This window comes from Mus musculus, chromosome 8, assembly GCF_000001635.26.
Source record: "Mus musculus strain C57BL/6J chromosome 8, GRCm38.p6 C57BL/6J".
Lineage (NCBI taxonomy): Eukaryota > Metazoa > Chordata > Mammalia > Rodentia > Muridae > Mus > Mus musculus.
In genome coordinates this window covers 116,591,930-116,615,882 of record NC_000074.6, presented here as the reverse complement: position 1 = coordinate 116,615,882, position 23,953 = coordinate 116,591,930, and the positions used below count along the sequence as shown (strand labels likewise).

Here is a 23,953-nt window from a genome sequence, read left to right as displayed (position 1 = left end):
CAGCTGTCAGCTTGACACAAACCTAGAATCATCTGAGAAGAGGGACCTCCAACCGAAGATCTGCCTGGCTCTGGTTGGCCCATGGCTATGCCTGTGGGACATTTTTCTTAATTGCTAATTGGTGTAGGAGGACCCAGCCCCACTGTGGGTAGTACCATCCCTTGGCAGGTGGGCCTAGGCTGTATATAAAACTTAGTTAAGCAACATACAGGAACCATGCCAGCAAGCAGCTTGGTCCTCCATGGTCTCTGCTTCAGTTCCTGACTTCTGGTTTCTCCTTAAGTTCCTGCCTTGCCTGCCTTTGATGATGGACTCTTGACATGTAAGCCAGATAAACCTGTTTCTTCCCCAAGGTGCTGTTGGCCAGCATTTTATTACAGCAACTAGGAAGTAAACCGGGACTCATCCATCCATCCATCCATCCATCCATCCATCCATCATCTTCAAGACTTCCTGACGTGACATCTCAGTAGTGACCGGAGGTAGCAGTTGGACCTGTACCTGTTCTATCACTGGCTTCCTCCTAAACTCTGAGTCAGTCCTGTCCCCCTTTCTGGGCAAGGACATGTAAATCTACTCTGCTTTTTAGCCACAGAGGTTCTTACAGCATGCAGGGACTTAACTGTCTCTCTTCGATGACACACAGGCTGCTGCAGGGTACATACTCTTGCCAACCCTGGCCACAGCCAATCTGTTTTGGTCTTCCAAACTTGGTTGTTTAATTTTAGTTTGTCGGCCCGAGTGTATGTTCTCTGTGCTCCCAAGTGTCTGGCCCCAGGAACTGCCCAGGCACGGGCATATGCCAACACAGAGGATGCTGGGCAGTCAGCCATCTATGTGCCGCCTCAGATAGATTGTCTTGCTTCTCTGGGAATCACTGATGAAATACATTCATGCTTCATAAGTCGGGGCAAAAAAATTAATTGAATTAATAATTTATAGAGCCATTAGAATACCACCTGCCGTGTGATAGATGTTTGATGATAGCTAACTCTTCCTTTTTGTAATGTTCTATTTTTTTCCTATTTTGATCTTTGCATTTTCCTCTTTAGTAATTATTTTATATACCATGTAGACTGACTCCTTAACACATATATTATTAAGCTAGCAAATACACGTTGAGTGTGTGCTCTCTTAGACACACAATGGTGGCACTAAGGGGAACCTGGGGAAGAAACCGTTGGGAGAAGTGACATCAGAGCCAGCGTAGGGGAAGAGGCCTCTTGGAGGAGGTGATATGTGAGCTGAAGATGGCTGAATGAGGGAGGGAGAAGCTGAGGATGGCTGGAGATCCTGACAGTGTGACAAGGGCTCGGACCAAGGACTAGTGTTGGATGAGGGAGTCTGTGTAGTCAGCACTGGTTTAAAGACTCTCTCTGTAGACCTCCCTGTCTCTGCTTTCTGCATGTGTGGGTCCCCCTGCTTCCTAAATACCAGCCCTCTTTAGCATAGTAGCTGCCGTTCATTCCACAGGCACCTCTCCCACAGGGAGTGACTCCCATGGGAACCTTCCCTGACTCCCAGCCTGGATCAGTGCTCATTTATCTGTGCGCCCAGACCTCAGTTTCTTCACTGACAACGTGCGCCTCCTCTTGCAGTGCCCATAGCTCGGTTATTTCCTTATTGATCACTCTTTCGTCAGTGAGCCCCAATGCATGAGAACAGCAAGTTAATGGAAGAAGGATGGCTCATGATTTCAGAGGGTTCAGTCTGGGATGGTTGTCCCTATGTACTTGGGTAAACACATCACCATAGCAACAAGAGTGCATGGCAGAGAGGATGTCTTCACCTCATGATGGACAGGAAACTGCAGGAGTATTGGAGGGGCTGGGGGGATCAGGTATAACCTTGAAAGGTGTGCACCTAGTGACCCACTTCTTTCAGTTAAGACCTCAGCTCCAAAAGTTTCAGGAACCTTCCATTCAACCCAGGAGCCTGTTGGGGGAAATTTCCTAGTCAGACCAAATCTGTTTGTGTAATTGTGTAATTCCATGCTCAGTAAAAATCCCCATAAGGGTAGCGTGATGGCCACTTGTCTTAGAGTTGGATCTCCAACACCTTGCAATCCACCCCCACTGCCCCCAGTTAGCAGGCGATTTCAGAAACACAGCAGACACTGAATGAAAGTGGGAAGGACCCAGGAGATGAAAGAAACCCTGAAGCCATCTCTGCTTGCTATGTGGGTCTGGGAGGGCCCCGTCGCCACGTATGCCATGCTAGCATCTGTCAAAACTTTCCAGCCCTTGTCCCCACACCTTTCTCCATCTTTGAGTGTCCCATATGCTCATGGGATACTTCCTACCCATGATATCTTATCAGAGATTTAATGCAGCTAAACGCTCTCTTTCCTTTAACTACAGATGCTTATGCCATCTTCCACACCAACCCTCCTTTGCCCGTTATTCACTTCGTCATGGCTGGCTTTTCAGAAGGCATCTGTTGCCTTCACCACAGTGGGTATGGTGTGCCCTTCCCAACAGAGTGAATTTCCAGTTGTCATCCGATTTCCTGTATAGCCCTTTGCTATCGAAGAAATGCAAGCCAAAATCAAAACCTATGACCTGTCTGAGTGGCAAAGCATGATGAGAAACTAGTGGGCTTCTAAATGAGAAGCTCCTGGTGCACAAAAGTCTATAAGTTCTAGAAGATGGCGAGAAACACTGGAGACAGCGAGAGAGAGACTGGGAGGCTCAGCTGGGAGCTTGGACCTTAGAGATCATGAGTTGGATACAGACAGACTCTTCCTTCCTCCCTCCCTCCCTCCCTCCCTCCCTCCCTCCCTCCCTCCCTCCCTCATTCTCCATCATCATTGCCCTCCTCATCCTCCTCCCTCCCCCCTCCTCTTACTATTTTGAGTCTACTGTATCCCAGCCTTAGACTTACTACGCTATGTAGCTGAACATGACCTTGAAATCCCGACCCGCCTGCCTCTGCTTCCCAAGTGGTAAGATTAACACCATACCTTGTTTATGCAGAACCAGGGATTGAGCCCTGAGTCCTGGCTGGCCTGAGCTCCGAAGGTTTCCCAGAGCTCCGACAGATAAAGAGGAGAGAGAAGATTGCACTGGATGGCAGACATGATACTTTATTCACATTTGTGGAAAGTAAGCCACATGGAGCTCAAATCCCATCAATACGTTCCACTTTATCTTAAATAAAGCATTCTTTAAGGGACTGTTCTGGGCCGGGCAGCATGCAGCTGGCTGCCGCGTGGCCCTTCTGAGACTGTAGTGATGGATACGGTGGGGTGTTCCAAGTTCAGGGAAGAAAGCAAGCAACGAGGAAGCAGCAAGTCAGGAGACAGTGTCCGTGTCCAGATACTACCGAGCCCAGCCTGAGAGCCGTTCCCTGTGCGGGTCCCAGCAGATGTGCAGGCAGTACCCACTGCTCCTCCCATTTACAAGGCAGGGAGACTGAGGCCAGAGCAGGTGGACGGAAAAGGCTTCTCTGGCCAAAGGGACAACTGAAGTGATGTCTGAGGGTCAGGACATGTTGTCTGAGAACCTCAAATAGTCCACATAAGGGGCAGGCGTGGAAAGCAAAACTAGAGACGAGCCTATGAGTTTTCTGTTGGAGCAGGAGGGCCGGGGAGTCTCAGAGGTCGTCATAAACATTGAACACTTTAGGGACCATGTTATCAGGGGCCAAGCTTCTGGTACAGCAACACTTACGGAGAGAGCCTTGGGGGCTTGACATGGGAGAAATGATTTGAGCTATAGATGTAGTTCCTTTGCAGAGGGGAGGGGAGGAGTTGGAGCTGGAAACCCTCCCTAAGTGCTCCGCCCACCACACCGTACTATGGTATCAGGCTTTTTAATGAAGCCATGTGCATTTTGAATTCATGCTTTGCCGGGTGGCTAAGGTGTTTAGACACCTGACAGCAAACACCCCACCGATGTATATAATCATGGTGCCCTGCATTTCTAAATAATCTCAGGCCTCAGCTTCCTCCACATCCGCCATAGACCTCTTCAGGCATAATTACAGCTCGTCAGGTGACAGCTGCCATGAGTGAGAGGATTTTAATGTACCCGTGGATTTGAGTGCTGCAGTTTGCTTGGACCTTGATATCAGAGATTTGCATGTGGAGACAGTTAGGAGTCCAGTGTCATGAGCAACAGTAAGGTCATGTTCCAAGCACAGGGCTGTGGGTGCACATTGAACTCTCTGGCCCCACACCTAGAACTCCCAGGATATGGTGGGTGGAGCCATCCAAGGGAGTTTCCAGCTTCAGCTCCTCCCCCTTCGCCATCTCCTCTCTGGTTCCTTCCCCTCCTCTCCATGGCCTCCTGCAAAGACCTGCTGCTGGCCCCCAGGACACCGAAAAAGCCGCCAAGGCTGCATTGGGTCCTGATGTAATTTCTCAACAAGATCTTGACCCCTCTGACTTTACTCCTTTTCTTCCACAACTCCTCAGCACAGCCCACTATCTTCAACAAGTCTCCCCAGGGTCAGCCACAGACCCGGAACTACTTTCCCCTGCGACTCCTTCACCCCCAGGGCAGTGGCTTTGTTCAGCTATGGGAGCACATGGGTCTTTTTGCTTCTCAGACTGCACCCTCTCCATCCCTTGCTTGCCCCAGTTCATCACCAAAGACGATCAGGTTGCAGCTAGCCCTGGTCAGGTGCTCTCTCCTCCTCACTCTGAATTGTATCTGTTTCCTGAGGTGATGATGGAGGAAGGGAGGATAGGAAGGAGCCATCCTTGTGCTGCCATCCTTATATGTGGCCAGAAGAGACACACTGCATGTAGTTCTCGTCTCTCGTGCTCTCTGTTCCCCTTGTGTGTGCATGTATGGCCATGCATGCCTGTAGAAGCTAGAAGCTGACATCAGGAATCTTCCTCAGGCATTCCCTCTTATTTTTCCCCCCTGAGGCAAGGCCTCTCACTGAACCTTAAATTGGGCTATGCTGATTGGCCAGTAGGCCCCAGGGATCCTCCCGCCTCTGCAGCCCCAGTGTTAGGATCACAGACATGCACCACCACGCTCAACTTGTTAAGTGGGTATGGGTGATCTGAACTGGAGTCCTCATGGTCGCTAGGCAAGCACTTTACCAATTTGCTATCTCCTAGTCCCCTTCCCCTCTCTTCTAAGAGGTAGAAGCTTCCTCGGGCCTCCAGTTGCACCCCAACATTAGTTTATTTACCAGTCAAATATTTATGCCCTTCTCTTTTCTGGGCTCTGCTGTTTCTGAAAATGTGGGTTACCTATGGTAGCTCTTGCCTTTAGGACGTCATCTGGGGGCAAGCAGGCAGTCAGACACTCAAAAGAGCTATGTCAAGATATAGACAGTGTACATGAAGATTTTGTCCAGCAGGGTAGCCTCCAGACATATCTGTCTGCAGTTAAGTTGCAATCAATTAGAATTAAAGAATTTAATTTTATTTTCAATGAACTATTGACCAGCAGCTGCCATGTTGAATCAGCAGGTTGGGTAGATCCGTCATTGCAGGGTGGATGAACAGAATCCAACTGGAGGCTCCAGAGGGCAGGTTCTTGTCTGCCCCATGTCCATCAGTGACCCTCGGGTGCCAAGAATAGTACAGGAGCTTATTAAGCATGTGCTGAATATAGAAGGAGGACAATGTAGCACAGGCTATGAAAGCAAGATGGATAAACTGGTTAAAGAGGGACATGCAACATGAATGTCACTGTGGAGCCCCAGAGAGATGGGATCTCTAACAGCTGCAGGTAGACAGCGTGCTCCACAGACTTTCTATCCTCTCTTCGTGGCTTCTTTCAATGTCACAATGGCTGGAACCCCACAATGTGCTGCTGTCATTTACACAAAGGAAGGAAGGTGGGTAGCATCCACACCACACCTTGCTGTCTCTTCAGATACCTGGAAGAGGTAAGATCTCAATTGGCTCGTGGGAGGCGGAGAGCCAGGTGTGGCTTAATTGTGAGTGACCAGGTTGAGGAACCGACCTGGTTGTAAACAACACACGTCTGTTTTGACATTTGGAAATGAGACTTGTGTTTCATGAGGCTGGACTTTGTGATCAGTGAGAGAGGCCAATGTGGTGTGTGGCCGTCAGGAACGGTGTTGCTTTATGAGTTTGGCCCTGGTGGTGGTTTGGGAATTGCTCAAGTTGGTTTTCTGGGCTTGCTAGTGAAACAGCCTCTATGTGTGTCTTTTGTGCCATTGGAGGTTTAGTTCCATGTCAATTTCTAGAAGTGGATTTGAGAGTGGGTACAGAACCAGTTTTGTCAGAGAATCCATCTCCTTTCATAATGACGATTCCTCTCATATCCCCTCCCTAAAGTAAAGGGAAATCCCAACTCCCATGATTCTCTGCAGCATGGAATATTATCCACGTGGTGAGTTTCCACCAAGCTAAGGGGAAAGAAGTGAATGATATTTCAATGCTGTTTTAATTTTTACCTCCCACTTTACGAATTATAATTTGTGTTGTTCTTCAGAGCAAAAGTCTTTTCCTACATAAATGCTAACTCTGTCTTTTGTTCGTTTTGTTCCCAGACAGTGTCTTCTTTCCTCTATTCTCAGCATTTCAAAGCTCTTTACAACTTGGAGGTATTACTAGTCCTTTACCTATGACACGCACATATTTGACACATGCCTTTTAATTGGCTCATTGTTCTGCTTACTGGGCCATCTGTGTCTCTTCTGCCTTTGCTGAAGTTTTCTAGTTCATTTTAAGTGTGCGTTTTTCTTGTATTTCTCACTTGGAGCCTTTGATATATTACTGTCTTAAAGGCCTTGTCAGATTGTTTCAGGATAATGAGTTTACACTTGGTCTAATTCTTGTTTCCTGCCTGAACTCTGGAATTTTGGGTGCTGGCTCATTTGGGCAGGGAGGGTTGCATTTGCTTGTTTTTGTTTTTGTTTTGTTTTTTCCTTTCCTTTTTCCTTGACACCCCACCCCCACCCCTCGCCCCAGATCTCTACTCATTCTGTCTTTGCCCCCAGCTGGTGCAGAGTTCTCACAAAACAGCCTATCTGTTTGCTACCGTCCTTTAGCCTTCCTTCCTGAGGTTGGGGAGGGTGCCTTACTCCCTGCCTAGCTGGTGGCCCTGAGACTGAGGTCCCTTCTCCCATCTTGCAGAGAAGAGTTTGTGTCCTCCTGCTGGGAAGAGGCCCCTTCCCAAGGTTCCCTTCTCTGAGCCCTGCTTGAGTCCTGCTCCACTCTCCCTCTGGCTTTCCTGCTTCTCTTACTCAAGAGATAATCATGTTTGTGAACCCAGCTTCATCTTTCTGGATTTTCTTTTTGTGTTTTCTCTGCCATGTCTCTGCATTCAGTGCAGGGGTATTTGTCCCAGTTTACCCAGCTGTCTTAATGGGAAACATTCCTTCATATTTCAAAAAAGCTTGGTGGGACCAGACAGGAGGAAGCTAGTGTGGTGGGAGTTCCCTCTATTCAATACATACCCAGAGTGGGCATCACTTCCTGACCTCACAGTCCTATGAGGCAGGGGCGGTGCCACCCATTTCCTTTGAGTGGTAGTAAAGGCACACAGCAGGTGAGTATGCAATGCAGATGAAGAAGCAGGTGAGCAGGCAGGTGAAGAAGCAGGTGAGTATGCAGGTGAGCATGCAGGTGAGCAAGCAGGTGAGTATGCAGGTGAGCAAGCAGGTGAGTATGCAAGTGAGGAAGCAGGTAAGCAGGCAGGTGAAGAAGCAGGTGAGGAAGCAGGCGAGGAAGCAGGCGAGGAAGCAGGTGAGCATGCAGGTGAAGAAGCAGGTGAGGAAGCAGGTGAAGAAGCAGGTGAGCAGGCAGGTGAGGAAGCAGGTGAGCAGGCAGGTGAGGAAGCAGGTGGGCAGGCAGGTGAGGAAGCAGGTGAGGAAGCAGGTGAGCAAGCAGGTGAGCAAGCAGGTGAGCATGTGGGTGAAGAAGCAGTTGAGCAGGCAGGTGAGGAAGCAGGCGAGGAAGCAGGTGAGCAGGCAGGTGAGCATGCAGGTGAAGAAGCAGGTGAGAAAGCAGGCAAGGAAGCAGGTGAGGAAGCAGATGAGCATGCAGGTCAAGAAGCAGGTGAGCAGGCAGGTGAGGAAGCAGGCGAGGAAGCAGGTGAGCAGGCAGGTGAGCCTGCAGGTGAAGAAGCAGGTGAGCATGAAGGTGAAGAAGCAGGTGAGCAGGCAGGTGAAGCAGGTGAGCAGGCAGGTGAGCAGGCAGGTGAGCATGCAGGTGAGCATGCAGGTGAAGCAGCAGGCGAGGAAGCAGGTGAGCAGGCAGGTGAGCGTGCAGGTGAAGAAGCAGGTAAGCATGCAGGTGAGCATGCAGGTGAGCATGCAGGTGAGCAAGCAGGTGAGCAAGCAGGTGCAGAAGCAGGTGAGCTCACTGTCCAGTCTTGTATTCCTGAGAGGTTGGGTGGGGTTAAGCAAGTGGTGACTTCCCTTGTTTGCCAGGCTCAGCAGGGTGGATCCTGCCCCGTGGCTTCAGCCTGGTATGGAGTGGACACGGGAGGGGGAAGGTGTGATATTGAGGACTTAGCTGCTCCTTCCTTTGCTGTGAACATCTTGGTGCATCTGAAGGTTAATTTTGATTGTCAGTTAGTTGGACAAGTGTCTGCATCAGCACTGAGGCTCATGTCCAGAGAGGTCTCACTGGGGTGGGTGGCATTTTCATTTGACCTGGTGGCCTAGAATGACTAAAAAGAGGATAAAGGACGAAGCAGTTGAGTGCTGCTGTGTTCCTTACCCCAGTTCCTGATCTACTACCATGTGAGCAGCCTTCCACTTCCAGACTGCGGCTGGCTGGCTGATATGCCTTGTCTTCTACAATGGAACGATACTTTGTTTCATTTACCTCCTGGAAAAATTTCTTCCTTTTAAGTTCCTGATGTATGCTCGCATGTATGTATGCTTTATTTATGTATGCCTTATATATGTGTGGGCGTGCACATACATGCATGTTCATGTCCATATGGAAGACAGGATGTTATTTCTCAGGAACTGTTTCCCTTGTTTTATGAGTCAGGGTCTCTTACTGGGACCTGGAACTTGCTGGTTAGGCTAATGTGGGTTTGTGTGATTGAACTCAGGTTTTTGTGTTTGTGGGTGGGAAGAAGTGTGCACTATGCATTTGGTCATAGGAAGGAGAACAATAATGAATATGGTAGCCTCCAGCTAAGAGGAGGGAAGAGCTTAGACTGTCCTGGCCACGTTGGTGTTTGCGCCTTCATTTACAGTTAAGAATAATCCTGGAGACTGTCCGTCTCTTTACATTCATCCGAGAAACAGGAGCCAGATGGTCCTGTAGCATTTCCCCAGTTACCCTCCGGCTTGACCTATCCCTGCCGTCGAACTGTGGAGCCCTGAGCTTCCGAGTATCCCAAGGCTCTCTCCCTGCCTGCTTCTTGCCATCTCTCTGGAGGGAGTTGAGACGCTCAAAAGCAGTTCCTTGAGGTGAAGACTGAAGGGCTAGAGTGAGAAAGCAACTTCCTACACATCTTCAGAGTGGGGGAGGTGCAGAATGTTACAGCCACAGGGACATGTACTAGGTGCTCGCAGGGGCTCCTGATCCTTCCTGGGTCAATGGTGTTGCGAATTCCCAAATCAGCATCAGCCACGTGCATCCAGCTTCATGAATGATTGGTCAGCGCCACCTCTAAACCCAAGCTCTAGTAGGGGCGTGGCCTTGGATTGGGGGCGGGGCGGGGCGGGGCGGGGGGGGGGGGAACGCCTGCATCTCCCTGTATCGCATTTCCTGTTACCTTCTGATCGACAATTACTGCAGGCATTGCCTCCAAATGAAGCCCAAGAGTAGGAACTTTATTCCTCTACTTTGAAGCCCCATCACTCCCTTGAACAGCTCACCCACCCCTGGTTATATTCAGTAGGAATAAGTGAAGTAAAATGAGCAGCCGCTGGCCCCAATCCGGCTTCCATTATATAAAATCCGAGTTGTAACTGGCAGCGGGCTTACCTTTATCTGTAAGATGGACCCACAGTTGCCGCTCCACAGAACTATTGAGTTAAGTCAGAGCCACTCAGAACAGGGTCATGGGTTGCTAGGAAACAGGACAATGACATCCCGCCCTTGCTGTTCTAGAAGCATGGACACAGATGTTCAGTGTCTATCTTATCTCTGGGTGGGACCTAGAGCCCACTGAGTGCAGCACCCATACCAGAACCTTTTGTTACCAGCCTGGTGCAGGATGTATGGACAGCTGCTGTAGAAACTGTTGCCATCTTAGATGTCAAGTGTATGGGAGAAACAGCTAGCTCCCTGAGTGCCAGTCTCTTAATTAAATATCCACGTACACTTTCTGAAGTTCATTAAGCGACCGTGTTGGTGTCCGGAGCTCTATCTTTGTATCTGACAAAACTGGGTTGCTTTGAGTCATGGAACATTATCAAATGAGGTGGCTTCACAGAACCTGCGGGATGACAGGTACTTCCTCTGTGCCTGGCTCTACTGATACCCACAGCATCCCCTGTGCCCACTGCCCACATCCTGGGGACCCAGCAGAGTCGCTCCTGGTCCATGCCTTTGGATTCTAGCTTGAGATTCCAAGAGTTTTTGATAAAAAGGCTGAGCAGTGTTGCTTCTCAGCCTTTTGGCTGGAGTCAAATGGAAAGTCTGACTGACATCATCGAGAGATAGACTTGGAGCTCTGGGTGCTGAGGAACAAATCCCAGGGGCTTCTAGGCATACCCTCCATGAGACAGGACGCTACGAGGAACAAATCCCAGGGGCTTCTAGGCATACTCTCCATGAGACAGGACGCTACGGCTGTCTTGCTGTCCTCAGAGAGTCAAGACTCAGCACCAGTATTGCCGGGAAATTTTATCGCTGAGCTGGGCTGCGGTGATTTACTACTTTGAGCTATATGTATATGTGTATGTTTGAATATGAGTATGTGAGTATGTACATATGTGGGTGCAGGTGCTCATGAAGTCCAGAAGAGGGCACCCTATTCCCTGGAGCTGGAGTTACAGGAGACCCAGGGTGCTAAGAGTCAGTTCTAGGTCTTCTATAAGAACTGTATATGTTCTTAGCTGTTGAGCTGTCTCTTCACGCTGACATAGAATCTTTAAAAATAAGCTTCACTTTTAATATAGTTTTAGAATTACAGGAAAATTGGAACAGTAACAGACAGTCTCTATAGCCCTATTTGGTCTCACATTATTTCATATCTCTTAGTATGGTGCCTGGTCAAAATGGATGAAGCCACATGTGGCGGTTTGAATAAGTTTGGCCCCTATAGATTCATGTGTTTCAATGCTTGGCCATAAGGAGAGGCACTATTAGGAGGTGTGGCCTTATTGTAGTAGGTATGGCCTTGTTGGAGGAAGCGTGTCACTATGCAGGTGGACTTCGAGGTCTCCTATGCTTAGGCTCCGCACAGTGTGGATTTAGAACCTCCTGTCTGCCTGTAGATTAAGATGTAGAACTCTTGGTTCCTCCAGCACCAAGTCTGCCTATAGGCTGCCATACTTATATCCCACCATGAGGATAATGGACTGAACCTCTGAAACTGTAAGCCAACCCTAATTAAATAAATGTTCACCTTTATAAGAGTTCTCTTGGTCATGGTGTCTCTTCATAGCAATAAACCCCCAACTAAGACACCATGTTAACACATAATTAAGAACTAAAACCCACACTGTACTCAGGCTTCCTTTGTTTTTTTACCTAGAGTGTTATCCAGGATACTGTGTCTAGTCATTGTGGGTCTCTTTAGGCTCCCTGTGGCTGAGGCAGTCTCACAGACTTCCTTTCATTTTAGTGACCTTCTGAGGTTAGAGAGGACAAGATATTCTCCAATAGAGTTTGTTTAATGGCTTTTCATGGACACACTGGGATTGTATGTTTTGAGAGATAGATCTCAGAGGCCAGGTGTGTGTGTGTGTTTCATTGTCATATCACACCAAAAGGCCATGCTGTGGGTGTGACATACCTCTGCTGATGTTGATTGCTCAAAAGAAGTCCCCATGCCTACCTCACATCTAAGAAATAAAGTTATATTCCATTGTCTTGAGGTTGGAGTATTTTTTTAAATACTTTTCCATGAAACAAAATTATATCAGTTCCCCCTTTCATCCCTTCAGCCCCTTCTAGATACTCTTTCTCAAACCTGTCCAAAGCCCTCCCCACTCTTAAGTTGACAGTATCTTTTCCTTTGTTTATATTTGTGTAAACATGTGTGCATACACACACACATACACACACATGTGTACACACACACACATATCCTGCCAAAGACAATAGCTATCTATCTACCTGTGATATGCCTGTCCATCCATCCATCCATCCATCCATCCATCCATCCATCCATCATCCATCCACCCTGTTGTTTGTGTATATGTGGTTTCAAGAATGACCACTCTACACTGAACTACCAACTAGAGGGCTCATTCTCCCGGAAGTCAGTAGTTGCCTGTAGTTCTTTGTCTAAGGGTTGAAACTATCATGCTGAAATGTCCATCGATTACCATTATTCTACTCTTCTTCATGCAGTCATTTCTAGGAGAGACAGTTTTATAGCAAGCTTGCTTGTATTCATGCTCTTTCTTACATTTCTGCCTCATCTTCTGAGATGCATAAGATTTAAAACAGTGACTCTCAAACTAGGTCGTGACCCCTTTGGGGGTTGAATGACTTTTTCATGGGGGTCACCTAAGACCATCAGAAAACACAGGTATTTATATTATAATTTATAACAGTAGTAGAATTACAGTTATGAAGCAACGAAAGTAATGTTATGTCTGGGGATCACCACAACATGAACTGAAGTAAAGAATCCCAGCATTAGGAAGGCTGAGAACCGCTGATTTAGAATGCAGTGAGGAACTATGCTGGTCTGGCAAAGTGCTGGGAGAAGATCCTTCTCTAAGTTCCACAGCAGAGTATTCTGTCTACATGTAGGTACGTGCACGTGAGTGCAGTGCACATGGAGGCCAGCAGAGGGTGCCAGATCCTATGGAGTTACAGGCAGTGGCTGGCCACAATGGTCCTCTGCCAGAGCAGCCAGTGCTCTTAGCCACTGAGCCACCTCTCCAGCCCTGACAGGTTGGAGCATTTACATTAAATATCTGGAATTTTACATGGCCGGTGTGTGTGCTCTGCCTTTATCTATTCACATTCATTCACACCCATGTCAACTCATGGGTGGTTCTTATTTTTCATAACTGCACCATCTGTTGCTCATATTGTAATTTTGGTTATGAGGTGGGGGGGGTGGAGTTTCCATCTGGTTCCTGTATCCTCTAGACAAACCCAATCACTGTTGGGAGCTGGTTTCATTTGAGCACTTTGTCCCATTCTGACCTTGTAGGCTCATCCTGGGTGATTCTTGGTATAGTGCTGGAGTCAGAGTTCTTGGGAATCCAGGGGTGCTGCTTGCTTCCTGCCATTGATTAGGGTGCCGCTGATTCCTGCCTCCCTCAGTCACAGTGAGAGAGATATGCATGTATACTAACCTGTGTGTGCACACATGTGCACAGACCCTTCTGTAGGCAGTGTCCATATTTGCCTGGGATGTTTTGAAATCTGAGCTATCACCTTGGGCGACTTAGACCCTCTGCCTTGCCAGTCTCTAAGTTCCCTGCCCCTCTCACCTGCTGCCCCATTGCCTAGTTCTATGCCTAGTGTGCACAGCAGTAGAATTGCTGGGCCTTCCCTGGATGGGAACCAGCTGTTTTCTAAGGGTGTGCACAACCTGTGTGTTCTTGTTCCAATTTTCAGGTTCTTCACCTTTCTAAGGCTCCCGGGGTCTCGGCCTTCAGCATGGTGACTTCTTCTATATTTAACATCTTTAGATTCCCTTTGAAATTCTGCATTTCATCCTGGGATCCCAGGACCTCCTAGTGAGACTCTAAAGTTTGCATACTTAAACTTCTCTGTACTGTGAAGTTCTTTGGGTTGGGACAAGTGCTTGATGTCATCCAGCCTCCCTGGTACCATACAGAATCAGACTAAATGCCACCTCTGCTTCTTTTTTGTCACCTTCCTCCTGTTCAGATCCGCTGGAGACCACTGATCTACTCACCGTCCTCATCGCTTCCCCTTCTCTGGGATGTCATTTAACCGGAATCATATAATATATGAGTGGCTCACAGTCGCTTCTTTTGCTAAGTAACGTGTTTAAAACTCACTCTTGTGGCTTGGTAACCATGCTGGTGAGTTTCACCCCTGAACTTGAATCAACCTAGAATTACTATCAATTAAGGAACTGTCTAGATCAGGCTGGCCCATCTATGTTGGGGTTGTCTTGATTATTAATTGTCAGAGGAAGACCAGGCCCACCGTGGGCAGTACCGTTCCCTGGCTTGGAATGCGTGAGAGTAGAAAGACAAGCAAACAAGGAGCCTTGCATGCATTCTCCTGCTGCTCTTGATGGTGGACATGATACTTTAAGTTCCTGCCCTGACTTCCCATAATTATGGACTGTAACCCCGGAGCTGTAAGCCAAAGAAACCCTTTCTTCTCCAAGGTGCTTCTGTTCAGGGTCATTTGTCACAGGGACAGGGATAAAATGAGAACAGCTGCTAATTTATTTTTATCACTGAGTAATATTCCATTCTGTGGGTGTATCATTTCATTTATCCATTTGCCCACAAAAGAATAACATGGTTGCTTCCATGGGCGTTTGGGGGAAAACCCACAGCTTTGCTCTTTTCATATTGTTGTGTAGCTGTAAGATTTCCAGATCGACTTGGCTTAGAAATACCCGGAAATGGGGAATCTTCCTCTGCTTTGTTTTGCTTTTTTTAGGTGGTGAGGAGATGCTCTTCAGGTTCCTCTCCTTAGTGAGGAGCCATTGGCAGGTGCTTGCTGCTGTGGGAGGGAGCATCCCTCTCCCCTCCCCTCCCCTCCCCTCTCTCCTTCCCTCCTCTCCTTTTCCCTTCCTTCCCCTCCCCTCCCTTCTCCTCCTCTCCTCTCCTCTCCTCTCCCCTCTTCTCCTGCCTCTCTCCTTCTCTTTTTCCTCCTCCTTCCTCGCCTTCATCTGTATCATAATGAGGTTTTAATAGAAGAAACCTGAGGAAGAGAACTTATATAAGAGCTTTTTCTACTCAACTAAAGCTGCTCAACAAAACCTATGAAAACAAACTAACAAAACACGGCCATTTTGACAAAATCATTCTCTAGATATCTGAGTATTCAGCAAGTCCAACTCGGGGCGTCGGGAGACATGAAAGACGGTTAGGGTTCAGTCCACTCCTGGCAGATGTCTGTAGAGGATCCAGCACCTATCCTGGTAGAAAAGGGAGGAGGGACTTCTGTAGACTGTCTCCTTCCTTCTCCTTCCTTCCTCCTCCTTTCTCCTCCTTCCTCCTCCTTCCTCCCTCTTCCTCCTTCCTTCCTCCTCCTTCCTCCTCCTTCTTCCTCCCTCTCCTTCTTCCTCCTTCCTCCTCCTCCCTCTTCCTTCCTCCTCCTTCCTCCTCCTCCTTCCTCCTCCTCCTCCCTCCTCCTCCTCCTCCTCTTTCTCCTCCTCCTCCTCCTCCTCCTTCTTCTTCTTCTTTAACGCCATTATAGAAAATACAGAAGTTTCTCCTTTGCCTCTTCTCAATTTGTCTTCAGAGCAGGACGAAGCCTTGACATTGTTGTGGGTAGAGTATTAGGGTCTTCTGCAGTGTCTCTCCCATGACAGTTCTTGCATGATGTTATTTTTCCTTATTTGAATGCATTCAGGACATAGCATATTATCTTCTATTCCTGGGCATGATGGGAAAACCCAGGATGGTAACAGACAGAATGAAGTCATTGTCTGGGGAAAACTAGGACCCAGGTCTGGTCCCTGTGAAACTTCAAGCCTGTCTTGTCTGCAGAGGTCCATCAGCCATGGATCACCCACCAACTTACCATAGAAGTTTGTAACAAAAGGTCCTCCCCAGAAACAGGAAGAGGACAGCAATTTACAGCCCCGGGGCTGAAGGGCTCTTGTGGTAATTCTTCCCCAACCGGCAACCACAGATGCCTGCACTGAAATTACAACTTCAGTGTTAGTCTTCTCTCTCGTACACCTGTTGCTGCTTTCTCAAGGCCTTGGTTCCTTGCTCACTTCCTTCGGTCTCCTGGAACCCAGCCGCAGGCTGCAGCCTGACCTCATGTGATGTGCTCTGAATGGCATATATTTACCAAGGGTTACACATGTCTTTGGAGTCCCTCATACACCCGTTTTTTTGCCATCCACACTCAAATTGTTGACAACAGCCCCACAGAGTACTCCAGACACATTTTTAACATGAGGCAGGCTAGCCGGCAGGGAAGAGTTGTCACATTATGAAGGGGTTTTCGAGAAGGTTTGATTAGCTCACAGGCGGCAGAATGTGAATTAGATGTCTGTTGCATCCTGTTGAAGTGTTTGAATCCAGTAGGTGTTCTGTGGCAGGCTCCTCTGTAATTGGGACTAGCGTTAAGATCACATTTCCTTCGTTGTATTCCCTGTTAAGGTCATTCTCAGGGTAGTGACTGGAGTCTGCCATTTTTAAGGATCACTCGGGGGACCACACAAAGGCTACAGAGATGGGATGTCTGCAGATCATTGGGACTTCCTTCTCTTTTGAGGGTGCAGCCGTTGCTAGGTTTCCCATGGTCTAGTGGGTGGTCCCACACTGATGTCTATCCCGTCAGTAGTGAGGAGACCCAGTGGCTATTTAAAAACCACATGGAAGACAGGCATCGGTGGTGCGCACCTTTAATCCCAGCACTTGGGAGGCAGAGGCAGGGAGATCTTTGTGAGTTCAAGGGGCAGACTGGTCTACAGAGCAAGTTCCAGGACAACCAGAGCTATACAGAGAGACATCTCAAAAACAAAACAAACAAAAACATAGTTACATGGAAGGGAGGGAGAGAGGAAGGACAGAAGGATGAAAGGACAGAAGGCAGGCAGGAAAAAGAGGTAATATAGTGTCACTGTTCTGAAACTGGAACATAGGTGAGCATTTGGAGGGAAGGGAATGAGGGTGGGGTCTATCAAAACACATGATATGCACTACGAAATTCTCAAACAATAAAAAGGTGGAATGTAAAAGGTAGAGAAGTTGGGAGAATGTTGCAGGGTGTAGGGGGACAGGGATAAGACAGGGAATGGATGTGACTGTATATCATTGCAGATACATAGGACATTCTCAAGGAAAAAGAAAAGATGTTTAAGAAAAACTGAAGAGATCTGTTTAGAGGAGAAAGAAAAAACAAGCCTGAAACGCCCACCACAGTGCTATGCAGCTCTGTGTGGCCATCAGAAGCGAGCACATTGGGCTGTGCGCTCTCTGCCCTTACCAGTGATCCCTCCGTCTCCCTGCTGTTCTGTACAGTAATGGAGCCACCCTGTCTGTCCCAGGGTCTCCTGAATTTCCTTTCCTGGGTGACAAAGGATGGTTTGGCTCTTTAGATCCCCTGCCCACTCTTAAATGAGTTTGTTTGTTTTCTTACTGCTGTTCCGTGTATTTTGGATACAGAATCTCTCAGATATATATATATATTTGGCAAGCTGTTTTCATGCAGTGTGTGGCTTGTGTCTCAAGTCTCTCAATGGTGCTCTCCAGGGAAGAGTGTTTCTAATTTTTATAATGTTCAGTTTGCACATTTTTTCTATATCATGGAACTTGATTTCCTGATGCTGAATATAGAAATTTATTATCAAGCTCAGGGTCCCTAGAGCTTTATCTGGTTGCCTTTTAGACATTTGCCCATTTTGCATTTAGGTCTGTTTTCCATTCTGAGATAAATTGTGTGCATATGTGTGTGTGTGTTTATGTGTATGTGTATATGTTGTGTGTGATGTGTGCGTGTATGGTGTGTGTGTATATGATGGGTATGTATGGTGTATGTAGTGCCTGTGCATGTGTATGTATTTGTGTGTATGGTGTGTGTGTGTGTGTGTGTGTGTGTGTGTGTGTGTATAATGTGTGTGGTGTGTGTTTGTGCGTGGGGGGTGTATGTGGTATGTGTGTCTGTATGATGTGTAGGGTATGTTTGTGTGTGTGTGTGTGGATGTGTGTGTGGATGTGGTATGTGTATAGTGTATGCCTGTCTGTGTGGGTATATGTATGTTGGGAGTGTACAGTGTGTGTGTGTGTGTGTGTGTGTGTGTGTGTGTGTGTGTGAGAGAGAGAGAGAGAGAGAGAGAGAGAGAAGGGTCCTAGATTTATTTCTCTTTCTGTTATGAACACCATGATCAGAAGGAACTTAGAGAAAAGGGGGTTTATATTTCATCCTAGAGATTGCAGACCAGTGTTGAGGGATGTCACGGCGGGAAAGTGAAGCAGAAACCCTGGAGGATCGTCACTTACTGGCTTACTTACCTGGCTTTCCTAAATAGCCAGGTTCCATCTGCCTAGGGGTGACACCGCCCACAGAGGACTGAGAGTCATACATCAATTATCAATCAGGGAAATGTCATTTAGACTTTGGCCACAGGCCAATCTGTTCTGGACAATTCTTCCATTGAGAGTCCCTCTTCACAGGTAACTATCGCTGTATATCAAGTTTGTTTTTTCCTTTTCTACAAATAGATACCTGCTGGTTTCAGTAGCTTGTGCTAGGAAAGGCTGTCCTTTTCCCCCGCTGAACTGCCCCAATACTGTATCTGTGTGCATTTGTTTGTTTATGTGTTCTCTGTTATGACCCATTGGTTTAAATTTCTATACTGGGTCACTGTGGCACTATGGTGTGGCAAGTGCCAACTCTCTCCTTATCTGGAAGCCTTGTTTGGTTTGGCTGTTCTACATTCTTTACCCCTCCTAAAGAAAGTTTAGAACTAGTTTGACACTGTGTACAAAATGGCTTACTGGGATTTTGCCCGGGATTACTTTGAACTCAGGGATCAGTTCATAAGAGTTGACACTTTACAAATGTTCAGGGGTCTGTCTGTCTCATGAGCCAGGCATCATTCTTGTATTAGTTACTTTTTATCCCCGTGATAAAATTTCCATGACCCAAACCAACTTATCCAAAAGAGTTTATGTTGGCCTCAGGTTCCAGAGAGAGGAGTTGGTAAGGAAGAAGGCACAGGAGCAGGCAGCTGCCTGATCACCTTTCATTGTGACAGGAGGCTGAGATAGCCTACTCAAAATGCTGTAAGATTATAAACTGTCAAAGCCCACCGTTTGTGGTGTACTTCAAGGCCCCATCTCCTAAAGGTTCCACCTACCCAAACAGCGCCACCATCTGGGGACCAGGTGTGTAAACACACAAGCCTGTGGAGGACCCTTCTCATTGAAGCCGTGATACCTCTCCATTTAGTTAGAACTACTTCGGTGTCTTCATCAGAGTTTTACAGTTTTCTGTATACAGAGCCCATACATATTTTATTAGAACTATAAATGGTTCGTATTTGGGTGCCACTGTTTTTTAAATATCAAATTCCATTTGTTCGTTACTGGTACATTGGATGGTAACAGACAGGTGTATTAACCTCTGTCCTGCAACCTTGCTGAATCTGCTCACTGATTCCTGAAATGGTTGATTTCTTTGGCCTTCAGTTTGTTTGTTTGTTCACTGGTGCTTTCTATATAAGTAACTTTGCTGTCATTAAATAGTCCTTTTTTCTTTATCTCTCTTCCCTCTCAGTGTCTATAATTTTTATTGCCTTTTCTTAGGTCTTCTAGGATCAAGTTGAATAGGAAAAAAGATTATCCTTTACCGACTTTGGGTGTTAAAAGGAAGACATGCAGTTTTTCCCAGTTAGGGCGACTGTAAGTGGTAGATGCCCACATGTCAGTGGTCCCACATCAAAGGGAATATGCAGCTCCCCCGTGGGGCTTTGTCAGATGCTTTTTATGTGTTGATGGATCTGAATTTTCATCTTTAGACTCCCTGTGTGCTGACTACACCCAACCAATGTTTAAATATTGAACGAGCTCCACACATCTGTTCAGGGCATCAGTATTGTTGGAACTGACTAGCTAGTATTTCATCAAAGCCTTTATTTGTTTATCGACATAGACAGGGTCTCACTCTGTAGTACTGACTGGCCTGGAACTCATTATGTGGTTCAGGCTGGTCTTGAACTCACAGAGATCTGCTGGTCTATGCCTCCCAAGTGCTGGGATTAAAGGCATGTGCCGCCATGCCTGACCCTTGTTAAAGACCTGTGTATCCTCATTGATGAAGTGTGACTAGATCTGTAAACTGATATAAACCCTTTTCTCCCCAAGTTGCTTTGGTCATGGGGTTTAATAAAAGCAATACAAAACAAACAAAACCAATATCTTTTTAGAGAAATTATTCTCTGGTCATTTATGAATACTAATATATAAGATTAAGAAAAATGAATCATTTGGGAGAGGAGAGGTGGAAACAGGAGGACCCTGCCTTTGGATCCTTCCCATCAGAAGTTAAGCATTGGACACTCAAAGCGCCATTTCTAGCTTTCATGTTGAATGGGATATTGTTGGTGTATTGTGCTCAGCACATGGTATAGGTTAGTACTGCTTTTAATGAGGATTCTTTGTCAGTCACCTGTGTCCACCCATGGACAAGACTGCCTCCCCAGGGGTCAGTTGGTTCTTCATGGCTAAGAATCCTGGCATTGGCAGAATGCTCACTGACAGGTGTGGGCCACAATACTATCAGGTCCCCACAACCAGTCATAGGCTAAAAAGTCCCACAGATTATTTTCTGAATTTGAAAACGGGTCACTTATGTCCTGGACTCGTCATCCTCCCGGAGCAGAGCATGGGGGCCCCTGGGCATTCTGGGATTTTCTGATGGAAATCGAGGCTCTCTCTAGTTGACTTACATGGTAGTATAGCACAGGCCAGTTTCTCACTTAGGTTATCTGATTCCCAAAGGCTCTGCTCTGACCAATGGAGGCCTGAACCTGCACAGCCCTGTGAAGAGGAAGCTGGAGACGGAGAAGGACTATGTCTTTGACAAAAGGCTCAGGTACAGCGTCCGCCAGAATGAAAGCAACTGTCGGTTTCGTGACATCGTGGTGAGGAAGGAAGAGGGCTTCACACACATTCTTCTGTCCAGCCAGACTTCGGATAACAATGCACTGACTCCTGAGGTAAAGAGCTTTGGGGAGACAATTGAATTCAGGCCTCCTCCTCCTCCTGCCCTTGTCTTGTCTTGTGCTTGCTTGTCCATAATATCAACAGAAGCATGGTGAGTTAGCAACACGCCTGGGTGTGGACACACTCTAGAGCAGCGTTTGTAACCTTCCTAATCCTACAACCCTTTAATACAGTTCATGTTGTGTTGACCCCCAACTATAAAATTGTTTTCATTGCTACTTCATAAATGCCATTTTGTCACAGTTATGAACTGTGATGTAAATATCTGTTTTTCCTATAGTCTTAGGGGACTCCTGTGAAAGGGTCGTTTGACAACCCCCCCCCAAGGGGGTCATGACCCTCAGGTTGAAATCCACCTCTCTAGAGGGCCTGCCCATTCAGGCTGGCATTGATTAGATGGGATGGTATCCCTGGTACATCTGGCACCCTCAGGAATAACCATGAAGTGGTGGTGGTATGTGTGTGTGGGGGGGGTGGGGGATACAATATCCTTGAACTTGTGACCACCTGTCTTATGTGATTTACATAGATAATGGCTTTTATGGAATTGTGGATGTGACGGCCCAGAATGACTGACAAATTGTGAGGGAAGAGCTGACAGACGTCTTTGGGGTTTATAGGCTTGTGGTTACTAGTGCCCCTCTGCTGTGGGCTGTCCTGATGCTGTTTTTATTCTGATGTTAATTCTGCTTCCTCAAGAGGGGCTGCCCCCAAAGAGGGGCAACATACGCAGTTGATCTCATGTGAACCTTCTCTCCATTTTAATGATCAATAAAGGCTAGAGCCTGTGATCGGGCAGTGGAGGGGAAAGGTGGGACTGGAGGTTTGAGAGTGGGGACAGGTAGAGAGAAGAGTACTGAAGAAGAGGAGCAAGCCATGATGGATCAGAACCATGTGGCCAGGAGAAACTGCAAGTAGCAAGAGGTCTTATATCTGGGGTTTTAGTTATTATAGCATTAGATCTGCCCAATCTAGACATATAGCTTGTAATTATAATAACTAGATTGTGTGTGTTTTTATATGAGTTCTTGGGGTTGGAAATTCCAGCAATACCCCTCCTCTATGCATTGAATTGGGGGGGGGGGGGAGCTCTTCATCTACTTTGGCAGAAGCCACCCAAGGCTTCTCTGTAAGGTCTGGAGTGTGGGCTCCTTGGTAGGCGGCTCCTCATGTACACATACACCTGGAACCCTAGTTACTTTAGGCTCATTGTGACACATGCACACGAGACCCATTCTTCTTTCATTCTCTTCCACCTCACTACCTTTAAAAAGCTTTTTTAAAAAGGCACATCATTTTCCTTCCATAAATCGAATCAAGGCGATACTTCTCGGTTTACTCTGTGTCTGCGGAACAGCTTTGTGTGGTAGTGGGTGCCCACTCATCCCAGAAGACAGACTGTGCTCACTGATCTGTGGTATCCAGGGGTACTGCCTACCGAGCTGTGGGCTTGGTTTATGATGGCCTGCATTCCCCATCTGCATCAGTCAGTTACAAGAATGAGTTATGGGTCTGATGATTTCCGCAAGACGGCAGGCACCTTGGGTATAGCAGTCCTAAAGGAAGACCCCACAGAATCTAAGAGGTGGGGTTGAAGGAGGAATGTAGATTTGGGAGTCTAGCAACCTAGATTCCAATCCTGGTCCCACTGTTACCAGGGGAACTTACTCTGCCTGGTTATACCTCCTGTTTACAGAGATGGTACTTCATCTTCTTTGTAAGATTAGAGACAGCGCATGCGGTACTCAGGAGCAGGAATGTCTGGTACCCAAGGGTGGCCTATGGGGGCTCTCGCTGTGACTAGGATAAGCCAAGGGTGTTCAGTGTCACCAAAGTGGGCTCAAGGCCCACCTTGCTTGCTAGTGAATCAACTAGAAGGGACTCTTTCCTGATGACAGTTGGATCTCTTCTCCTAGCTGTACACGTGTCATTGGGTGGATTGACCATACAAGTGAAATATCCATTCATGACTAGATGCATTGACTCAGTTCTGAGATCAGAATGTGTGCCGTAGTGTTTTTCCTGTCAGGAATATGGCACAGGAGTGGGAACAAGCCCCTCTGAAATGAGCCAGCAAACAAAGCTCCACAATTCAAAGCTTGCCCACTTCCCTTTGAGGAGAGGGGCCACGTGCCAGCCTCCATCTTCGGATTCCTCCAGTGCCCATGGCCGCAGCCAGCATCCCCACCAGAATCCACGGTGTTTGAGGTGCCCTTTCTGTCGCTCTGACAAACTAATTGAGCCACAAGCAATTTAATGAGAGAAGAGGGTGTATTTCATCTTACACTTCCAGGTCAGCCACAAAAAGAAATCAGGGCTGGAACTTGAGGCAGGAGCCTGGAAATCCGAAACCCTCGAGGAATGCGGCTCTCTGGCTTGCTCTCTGCTTCATGTTCAGCTAGCTTTCTTATACAACCCAGGACCACTTACCTTAGGAATGGTGCCGCTCAGAGTGGGCTGTGCCCTCCCACACCACGCTAATTCCCCTACCAGACATGCTCACAGCTAATTTAGACAGTTCTTCAATTGAGGGTTCTCCTGTCACATGTCTCTGAGCTGGGTCAAGTTGACATCTAAAGGTAATGGGGACACATAGGAACAGGACACAGCCCTTTTGTCAGATCAGGCCATTTGGATTTTCCTCAAAACCCACCCCCTTCATTTTCTCTGCTGTGCACTTGCCTCTCATACTGAACTTCTTCTAGATTTGCCTATATGGTTTCCTTTCCGAATGCATTTTTCTTCTGCCTGAAGTCCACACCTTTGTAAGTATATTTTTCTAGAGTCTTAGGTGTGAGAAACATCTCATACTAAAAACATCTAATTTTTGCCCGTGCTTTGAACAGTCAGTCAGATTTGTGAAGAATTTGTTCCATACATATTTTTCTCAGTACACCGAGCACCACCTTCCTCCCATGCTTGCTAGTCTTCTTTAGAACCATCCTCTGGTTAAAGGTCTACCTTCAAGATAAGCTTTCTTTGCCTCCGGATATTTGAAGTTTTATCTTTGCTTTATATGGGCTTT

General features: G+C 47.2%; 1 protein-coding gene and 1 long non-coding RNA gene across 3 annotated transcripts in view; one reads left to right on the top strand and one right to left on the bottom strand.

Annotated features, from left to right (window-relative positions):
- Cdyl2 (chromodomain protein, Y chromosome-like 2) overlaps positions 1-23,953 on the top strand; it is a 164,269-nt gene that overhangs the window by 117,109 nt on the left and 23,207 nt on the right. For both annotated transcript variants that reach the window (XM_017312996.2, NM_029441.3), the window contains exon 3: positions 20,704-20,921. In XM_017312996.2, the coding sequence (XP_017168485.1) occupies positions 20,704-20,921 (218 nt within the window). The remainder of the gene's footprint in view (positions 1-20,703; positions 20,922-23,953) is intronic.
- On the bottom strand, positions 5,363-9,932 carry Gm31367 (predicted gene, 31367). The gene is made up of 2 exons (NR_166541.1): positions 9,887-9,932; positions 5,363-5,598 (listed from the first exon to the last, which is right to left on the bottom strand). It is a non-coding gene; the product is annotated as a predicted gene, 31367 (long non-coding RNA).